Here is a 10,000-nt window from a genome sequence, read left to right as displayed (position 1 = left end):
GTCTCTTAGTCTGTCTCTCTGTATGTCTGTCTCTCAGTCCATCTCTCTGTATGTCTGTCTCTTTGTATGTCTGTCTCTCTGTATGTCTGTCTCTCAGTCTGTCTCTCTGTATGTCTGTCTCTCAGTCCATCTCTCTGTATGTCTGTCTCTTTGTATGTCTGTCTCTCTGTATGTCCGTCTCTTAGTCTGTCTCTCTGTATGTCTGTCTCTCAGTCCATCTCTCTGTATGTCTGTCTCTTTGTATGTCTGTCTCTCTGTATGTCCGTTTCTTAGTCTGTCTCTCTGTATGTCTGTCTCTCAGTCCATCTCTCTGTATGTCTGTCTCTTTGTATGTCTGTCTCTCTGTATGTCTGTCTCTCAGTCTGTCTCTTTGTATGTCTGTCTCTTTGTATGTCTGTCTCTTTGTATGTCTGTCTCTTTGTATATCTGTCTTACAGTCTGTCTCTCTGTATGTCTGTTTCTCTGTTTCTCTATGTCTACCTGTATCTGATTGACTATCTGGATGTCTTTTGTCTGTGTCTATCTGTCTGTCTCTCTCTCTGTCTCTCTTTCTCAGTGAACACATAAAGACAGAAAAAGAAAGAGAGACTGCTTTTCAGTTCTCTTTAGGGCGCTGAGTATGCGCGTGCGCGCGTGTATGTGTGTGTGTGTGTGTGTGTGTGTGTGTGTGTGTTTTGCAAGCGCAGTGGAATTAGTGTTGATAAAGATGTGACCTCACACACCTTAGTGTGGTAATATCGCAGATACAGTGTGTGTGTGTGTGTGTGTGTGTGTGTGTGATAACACACAGCTCAGGTACAGAGTGAAGTGTGACCAAGTGACCACATTGGGGTCATGTGACTCTCTGTGTGAGAGATTTAAGATGAGCGGAGACACGGTGCTCTGATAACCTTAACACACAACCATCACACACATTTACCTAACAAACACACACAGGCAAATCTGAAGGAAAATGAGAAGAGACGGCTAAACACACACACACACACACACACACACACACACACACACACACACACACACACACAGAGTAAGACAGTGAGATGACCTCTGTGTTTGTGTTGCAGTGTGGATGTTACATGGTGTACGTATCTGACAGTTGAGACACCGTAGTAGCAGGGGACGGTCCCTCTGGACAGGTAAGGCAGGCGGGTTGATGTGGGGGTTCGACTCCATCGCCTTTGCTCTCCCCTGATTATTTTGGCTTCTGATCAGAAGGTTTTTTGTTTATGCCCCGACTCCTCCATGAGTGAGGCCCTTAACCCTGTGTGCTCCAGGGGTCAGTATCGTCTCCTCACACACTGGGGCAAGAAAAGAGTTTCACTGTACTGTGGATGTGAATAACAAATGCCTATCTTAAGCGCACACACACACACACACACACACACACACACACTCACACACAAAGTGAGAGCTCCTTTTGTTCTCTATAGAGACACGTCCTTTCTGCAGTTCTTACTGGGGGGGGGGGGGTAAACTGCAGATTACTTTGCATGTGTGTGTGTGTATATGTGTATGCGTGTGTGTGTGTGTGTGTGTCCTTATTTGCAGTGTTGGGTGTAACGTGTTAGAGTACTTGGATTACTTTTTTGATGTATCGAAATATCTAACCCGTCAGGTTGCCATTTAAGTACTCAGTTATTTAAATATAAAAAAAAAAATCTAATCCGTTATTTAGACAATTTATGTTATCCATGAGCCAGACAGCAGTCATTCCTAATCCGTTATTGTGTGTGTGTTTGTGTGTGTGTGTGTGTGTGTGAAAGTCGTCCTACGAGCCCTGCCCCGATAACCCACCCCCTCTGTTATTCCTGCTGTTATACCCCATCTCACCTGTGTGGTTTGACCATGTGAGGACCGACGAGCGGCAAGATGGAAACCTAATCACAGCACCGAAACTCGACCTACTTCTGGCCAACGCGCGAAACCGCGTATGTGAGATAGGGGGATTAGTAGGTGAGATAGGGGTATCAGTAGGTAAGATGGGGGTATCAGTAGGTGAGATGGGGGTATCAGTAGGTGAGATAGGGGTATCAGTAGGTGAGATAGGGGTATCAGTGGGTGAGATAGGGGTATCAGTAGGTAAGATGGGGGTATTAGTAGGTGAGTTGGGGGTATCAGTAGGTGAGATAGGGGTATCAGTAGGTGAGATAGGGGTATTAGTAGGTGAGATAGGGGTATCAGTAGGTAAGATAGGGGTATCAGTAGGTGAGATAGGGGTATCAGTAGGTGAGATAGGGGTATCAGTAGGTGAGATGTGGGTATCAGTAGGTGAGATGTGGGTATCAGTAGGTGAGATGTGGGTATCAGTAGGTGAGATAGGGGTATCAGTAGGTAAGATGGGGGTATCAGTAGGTGAGATGGGGGTATCAGTAGGTGAGATGGGGGTATCAGTAGGTGAGATAGGGGTATCAGTAGGTGAGATAGGGGTATCAGTAGGTAAGATGGGGGTATCAGTAGGTGAGTTGGGGGTATCAGTAGGTGAGATAGGGGTATCAGTAGGTGAGATAGGGGTATCAGTAGGTGAGATAGGGGTATCAGTAGGTGAGATAGGGGTATCAGTAGGTGAGATGTGGGTATCAGTAGGTGAGATGTGGGTATCAGTAGGTGAGATGTGGGTATCAGTAGGTGAGATAGGGGTATCAGTAGTTGAGATAGGGGTATCAGTAGTTGAGATAGGGGTATCAGTAGGTGAGATGGGGGTATCAGTAGGTGAGATAGGGGTATCAGTAGGTGAGATGTGGGTATCAGTAGGTGAGATGGGGGTATCAGTAGGTGAGATAGGGGTATCAGTAGGTGAGATGGGGGTATCAGTAGGTGAGATGGGGGTATCAGTAGGTGAGATGGGGGTATCAGTAGGTGAGATGGGGGTATCAGTAGGTGAGATGGGGGTATCAGTAGGTGAGATAGGGGTATCAGTAGGTGAGATAGGGGTATCAGTAGGTGAGATAGGGGTATCAGTAGGTGAGATGTGGGTATCAGTAGGTGAGATGTGGGTATCAGTAGGTGAGATGTGGGTATCAGTAGGTGAGATGTGGGTATCAGTAGGTGAGATAGGGGTATTAGTAGGTGAGATAGGGGTATTAGTAGGTGAGATAGGGGTATCAGTAGGTAAGATGGGGGTATCAGTAGGTGAGATGGGGGTATCAGTAGGTGAGATAGGGGTATCAGTAGGTGAGATGGGGGTATCAGTAGGTGAGATGGGGGTATCAGTAGGTAAGATGGGGGTATTAGTAGGTGAGATGGGGGTATCAGTAGGTGAGATAGGGGTATCAGTAGGTGAGATAGGGGTATCAGTAGGTGAGATAGGGGTATCAGTAGGTGAGATAGGGGTATCAGTAGGTGAGATAGGGGTATCAGTAGGTGAGATGGGGGTATCAGTAGGTGAGATGTGGGTATCAGTAGGTGAGATGTGGGTATCAGTAGGTGAGATGTGGGTATCAGTAGGTGAGATGTGGGTATCAGTAGGTGAGATGTGGGTATTAGTAGGTGAGATAGGGGTATTAGTAGGTGAGATAGGGGTATTAGTAGGTGAGATGGGGGTATTAGTAGGTGAGATGGGGGTATCAGTAGGTGAGATGGGGGTATCAGTAGGTGAGATGGGGGTATCAGTAGGTGAGATGGGGGTATCAGTAGGTGAGATAGGGGTATTAGTAGGTGAGATGTGGGTATTAGTAGGTGAGATGTGGGTATCAGTAGGTGAGATGTGGGTATCAGTAGGTGAGATAGGGGTATCAGTAGGTGAGATAAGGGTTACAGTAGGTGAGATAAGGGTTACAGTAGGTGAGATAGGGGTATAAGTAGGTGAGATAGGGGTATTAGTAGGTGAGATGTGGGTATTAGTAGGTGAGATGGGGGTATTAGTAAGTGAGATGAGGGTATTAGTAAGTGAGATGAGGGTATTAGTAGGTAAGATGGGGTATCAGTAGGTGAGATGTGGGTATTAGTAGGTGAGATGTGGGTATCAGTAGGTGAGATAGGGGTATTAGTAGGTGAGATAGGGGTATTAGTAGGTGAGATAGGGGTATCAGTAGGTAAGATGGAGGTGTTAGTAGGTAACAGATTATGGTTAGGGTTAGGGTTAGTTTTACGGGGGACGGGGGGGTGACAGTAGGCACTTTCACACCCACAGGTGGCGCTATAAACAAACTAAGAGAACCCTGATCATGTTAAGGAGCAAGTTTGTACAAAGTGGCATGGTCCTGAACCCCACTGCACCCTTTAATAAACACACACACACACACGCACACACACACACACACACACACACACTGAGGCAGCATGCTCCTTAACACTGACCTGTTTGGCTCCTTAGCCCTGGTGTTAAGGAGCATGTTGGTGTTAAGTTGCCTCGGTGTGTATGTGTGTATTTGTGTATGTGTTTGTGTATGTGTGTGTGTGTGTGTGTGCTTAAAGGGTGTGGTGGGGTTTAGGAGTGCTCAGCTTTGAGGGGGCGGAGCTCCTGGCCTGATCAGACTCCTCCTCAGCTTAACCTTCACTTCACTGTTGTTTGGGGACGACGTCTGATCTATGAATAAATCTGATCCCTGGGTTACGTCCAGTGTGACTGTTGATCAAACCCCCTGGTGGTGAGTCGTGCACATCACATGTCTCAGAACATCAGACGCTCGGCTTCTCCATTTCTCATAGATCTCATCTCACTCTGGTTCACACGGAACGCTGAGACACAAAGAGGACGCAGAACACCAACACTGAACTGGCTGTGTGTGTGTGTGTGTGTGTGTGTGTGTGTGTGTGTGTGAGAGAGAGAGGGGGGGGAGTTTTGGTGTAGTGCTGTTTTAGCTGGAGGCAAACAGTAGCTGAACATGAAGAGAGGGAATAGAGGAGCTTTTTAACTAACACACACACACACACACACAGACACACACACACACACACAGACACACAGACACACACACACACACAGACACACACACACACAGTTGTCCCAGCTTTAGTCTTATGGAAATTTTTCGCCCACTGGTTTTGTCTCCAATTCTGTATATGCGTGTACGAGTGTGTGTGTGTGTGTGTGTGTGTGTGTGTGTGTGCGAGCTGTAGGTGGACACACACTCTCCGAGCTCTAATTCAGTGTGGAGGTTAAAAGCAGTTTAGCGTGTGGAGATTCTCACAGCAGGAGAAACAGCGCAGGGAGAAAGAGATTTATTACTGCTGGAGAGGAGGAGCTGAGGGACAGGGTGTGTGTGTGTGTGTGTGTGTGTGTGTGTGTGTGTGTGTGTGTGTGTGAATCTTTGTCTCACTCCAGATGCCAATTTGTGAGCTGTCTGTTTCTATTGTAACGGAGTGTGTTCTCTCTCACAGTGTGTTTAACACATGTACTGCTCTGCTCAATAAGCTCTGCCATTGTGTGTGTGTGTGTGTGTGTGTGTGTGTGTGTGTGTGTGTGTGTGTGTGTGAAAATATTACTTTTTGGTTCGTTTCAGTTTAAAATGAGATCAGAAGAGATGCTTTGTTCTCGTCTGAGTGTTTCGTCTGGTTGTGAGACGTGTCTGAGAGATCAGACCCCGTGACGTCTGATGCCTTTTCATACTCAGACACTCGTACATCAGGGGAACATCACGTCGCGCTCCTCTAACACGTTTCCTTTCCCTCTGTGTCCGATCGCAGCTGCCGCACCGCCGAGTCACATTCTCCACGGCCAATCAGGCGCAGGATCTGCAGGACTCCTCCCAGCACAGTTACTACGACAGCGGATTGGACGAGTCAGAAACGCCCAGCAGTAAAAGTTCTTCAGGGCCGAGGATCGGACCGCTGGCGCTGCCCGAGGATCACTACGAGAGGACGACTCCGGACGGCAGCATCGGAGAGATCGAGCACCCCGAGAACGGTAGGAAAGCATTACCCATCAGCCCCTTCTGCTCTCTCACACACACACACACACACACACCCCATCTGGGTTCACCTTTACTGGGAGCATCATCCAATAAATTTCTCTACAGATGTGCACTGCATCTGGCACCGACCTGATACTGTTTGTTAAGGGAAGTAGGCGGGGCTTGGCAATGCCACTCTAATCTCTACGCAAATGAGAAGTAAAGTGGCAGCCAATAATATACACATCCCTCTGTGTGCAAACTCAAGGATTATAAATACCTTCTAATCAACATGTAATCAGCACACACACACACACACACACACATACACACACACACACACACACACACACACACATACACACACACACACACACGCAAGCTAAACAGAACATAAAACATATAGAGCTCCTAGTTTCTTTGTGCGATGTGACTAAGTTCTGAGGTTCTGAAAGTGAAGTTCTGGGTTCTGTAAGTAAAGTTCTGGGTTCTGTAGGTGAAGTTCTGGGTTCTGTAAGTAAAGTTCTGGGTTCTGTAAGTAAAGTTCTGGGTTCTGTAAGTAAAGTTCTGGGTTCTGTAGGTGAAGTTCTGGGTTCTGTAGGTGAAGTTCATTCTGACATTGTTCTCATTAGTCTTCTGGTTCTTGGAGACACACTGACTGCTTTAACAAACACTTATTTCTTCACTTTTACCGACTCGCTCTCTTCACTGTGACAGGCGAGTGTGTTTTTTTCGGTGTAGCTAACCACATGGTTCTTTATTGAACCCCGGACCTCGTGTGTGTTCTCCTGTGAGGAGCTCAGCAGTGCAGGAGAACCTCGTGGTCCAGGAACCCTGTCAGTACATCACCATGGAGTTCTTCTGGACCTTATTAAACAAACATATTGACTATCAGTTTTACAAGACACACACTCACACGTAACACTCACACATACACACCGCTATAACAAACATGATTTTAAGGGAGAGTTTAACAGATGGAGATGTGAGGAGGAGTCACACCGTCCATCTGCTTCAGAGATACATCATGTTCAATAAAACACTTTATCACACACACACTTTATTTATTTATATGCTAATTTATTCACTATATGTTACCGAGACAGAACACAGACTACTCGGATCCAAATGACCCCCCCGCCCCACACACACACACACACACACACACAGAACTATGAGTTTATATCAGTCTTTACATTTACACTGAAATGACATTAAATTATTCTAAAGATAAAATTTAGAAATAAAATGACTGAAACTAAAGATAAAGTTTGCGTGCAGATGTGACATCATGCCCTGGCCTGGGGCGGAGCTGGGGCGGAGCTGGGGGAGAACATTACCCCAAGCTCAGGCTGTTCTGTGGTCTGTACTGGTTTTAGACGGGAGGAGAACTGTTGCAGCTTTGCCTCAAATGTAGGATTATTTCTAGACCACACCCACAAAACCACACCCACAAAACCACACCCACAAAACCACACCCACAAACAACAAGGCATCCTAGTATAAACACTGAGTTCCAATAAACAAAAGTATCAGGAGTTTAAATACAACTATATCCCATAATAACAACAACAACAACAATAATAACAATAATAATAATAATAATAATAATAATAATAATAATAATAATAATAATAATTCCCTGTGTTTCTTAACGGTCACAGATTTTTTTCTCTCTCTCGTCCATTTGTACCACAGGATGTGGGGACATTAGCACGAGTGTGCGTGTGTGTGTGTGTGTGTGTGTGTGTGTGCGTGTGCGTGCGTGTGTGTGTGTGTGTGCGTGTGCGTGCGTGTGTGTGTGTGTGTGTGTGTGTGTGTGTGTGTGTGCACGCGCGCCTGGCTGGAGTGCTGCCCCTCAGGATGCTGAGCAAAAATAATAGAATTACAGCCCATTATCAGATACAGATGCTTCCATTAAAAGCAGAAAGAGAGAAAAAGAGAGAGAAGCAGAGAGAAAGAGAGAGAGAGAGACATAGAGAGAGAGTTTTTTAGGTTTAACTTAACTTTAATAAATACTAAAAATTAACAATAAAAAGAATTATTTTACAACAACATCAGTTAATAATAAATAAATAAATAAATAAAATAAAGGATAGTTAGTGTTGTAATGCTAACCTTCATCAATAAAACACTTTATGTTTTCATGACACCACTTTAGCATAAAGGTACCCAAGTCATTCATTTCTTTAAAAATTTTAATCTATTTGGACTATTTTGCTTTCACTGAAGCTCTGTAAACAGAAATGGGCTGGTCAATCCTTTTCTCTCTATTTTATTTTTCTGACTTGTGTAGATATTTTTGCTTCTCCTACAATAAAGTGGATCAGTTCCTATTTCTGCTTTTCAGCCTTTTTATAACCAGCTCCAAAGATAAAAGAGACCTGAGATTATTTATCACCGAAAGAGTTAAAAAGTGTTTCAGCAGCTCGAGGGTTACGCCTTTTACATTTACAAATAACAATGAAAAATAGTTTCAGTATCAGCACAGAAGGGACACGTCTTTAAAACATCTGGATTTAGCTTGGACATTAAAACATTGATCAGCTCCGTGTAAAGTTCTCCGCTGTAAACCACACGCTCGTTTCCTAAGTGGTGATTTATAGAACACTCTCCACGCTGGCGTAATATCATCTGAGACCCCCAGCGTTTTCTCCACACTGTATCTGTCCTCCCGTCCAGCTCTCTTTTATTTACAGCTTTTATACCCTTTTTTCCATGTGCTGTTCTGACCGTAGCCCGAGTTCCTGAGCCACCGCTCTTGTGTCCTTAAAATCCAGTCCTGCCGTGTCCACTAGTCTCTTTAAGTTGTGAACTTTTTTCTTTTGTAGAATTTGTGTGAGACCTGGAGAACTGTCCTTAATGTCCATTTGTCCTCCTCCCAGTAGTGGCTCTTTCAGGAGCAAAAACAGCAAGACAGCAGGGCCTCAGGCTTCACACTCGAACAGTCCATGTTTTAAAAACAACTTTTGTAAAAATTGGATGTTAGAAACATTAAGAACTGCTGAGTCAATTAAAAACAAGGTACAATCACAACCAAAAGCATTGATTTTTCTCAATATAAAACTCATAGCATCGCTTCATACACAGACACACACACACACACACACACACACACACACACTCACTCGCTCACACACGCGCACAGAGAGAGAGAGAGAGACGGATGGAGTGGTTCCATTTTGTCATGTCTTGGCTAATCCGTGACTAACAGAAGTGTGTGTTGGCTCTTTGAGTATTACAGCAAGCCAAACACACCAAACTCCAAACACACACACACACACACACACACACACAGTCCATTTCTTCTTCTTAATAATAATAATAATAATAATAATACCACAGCATGTGTCCAGACAGACAGACAGACAGACAGACAGACAGACATATAGACAGGCTGACAGACAGAATATTTCAGCCCCATGGAAAATATCACAATGATCGATTACTTCATTTTATTCTTTCTCTCTCCTCCACCCGAGACCCCTGTCCTTCTGCCTGTCACTGTCACTCGGTGTGCGTGTGTGTGTGTGTGTGTGTGTGTGTGTGTGTGTATCTTCAGTGTGTCAGGCACTAGAGGAGAAGCCAAAGTGAGCAGCCACAATGGACTCAGGCAGTAGGCCATCATCTCCTAATCACCACACACACACACACACACAAACACACACACAAACACACACACACAAGTATTCAGCAGAGAAATGGCTCTTCCCCCCCACAGTGTCTCTCTCTCTCTCTCAGGTTCTTCCTCCTTTATGAAGTCAGTGTGAATCTGTCCTGGCCTCTGTACTGTAGGACATGGGGTGGGGGTGGGGGGTTGTCTCTCTTTCTCTCTTACACACACACACACACACACTGCCCCTGGGGTTATTTAACTGGAAGATTAAAACTTGTGTCCACCAGATCGGTGAGTCGAGGTTAAAGTGTTTATAAAACTCTGAAATCTGCATCACCTGCTCTCCACTAACGATGATTGTGAACGAGACAATTACAGCCTGAGACCGCGATAAAAAGAGCTGGAATCTCTCAGGGTGCACAAACTTTTGCCTGGTGCTGCTTTATTTTTTGCTTTTAACTTGGGCAAAACTGTACTGATTAGACACCAGATGATCTACTACTCACTCAAGGTTTCAGAAAAACAAACACCGATAAAGAAAAGAGATTCAAAT

The 10,000-nt window shown here is 45.0% G+C and overlaps 1 protein-coding gene across 2 annotated transcripts in view; it reads left to right on the top strand.

The window, feature by feature from the left end:
* pcdh1b (protocadherin 1b) overlaps positions 1-10,000 on the top strand; it is an 89,621-nt gene that overhangs the window by 54,888 nt on the left and 24,733 nt on the right. For both annotated transcript variants that reach the window (XM_053505454.1, XM_053505455.1), the window contains exon 4: positions 5,626-5,845. In XM_053505454.1, coding sequence (XP_053361429.1) covers positions 5,626-5,845 — 220 coding nt within the window. The remainder of the gene's footprint in view (positions 1-5,625; positions 5,846-10,000) is intronic.

This window comes from Clarias gariepinus, chromosome 10 (assembly GCF_024256425.1).
Source record: "Clarias gariepinus isolate MV-2021 ecotype Netherlands chromosome 10, CGAR_prim_01v2, whole genome shotgun sequence".
Classification (NCBI taxonomy): domain Eukaryota; kingdom Metazoa; phylum Chordata; class Actinopteri; order Siluriformes; family Clariidae; genus Clarias; species Clarias gariepinus.
The sequence above is the reverse complement of the archived record's forward strand: the minus strand, read 5'-3'. Positions and strand labels throughout refer to the sequence as shown.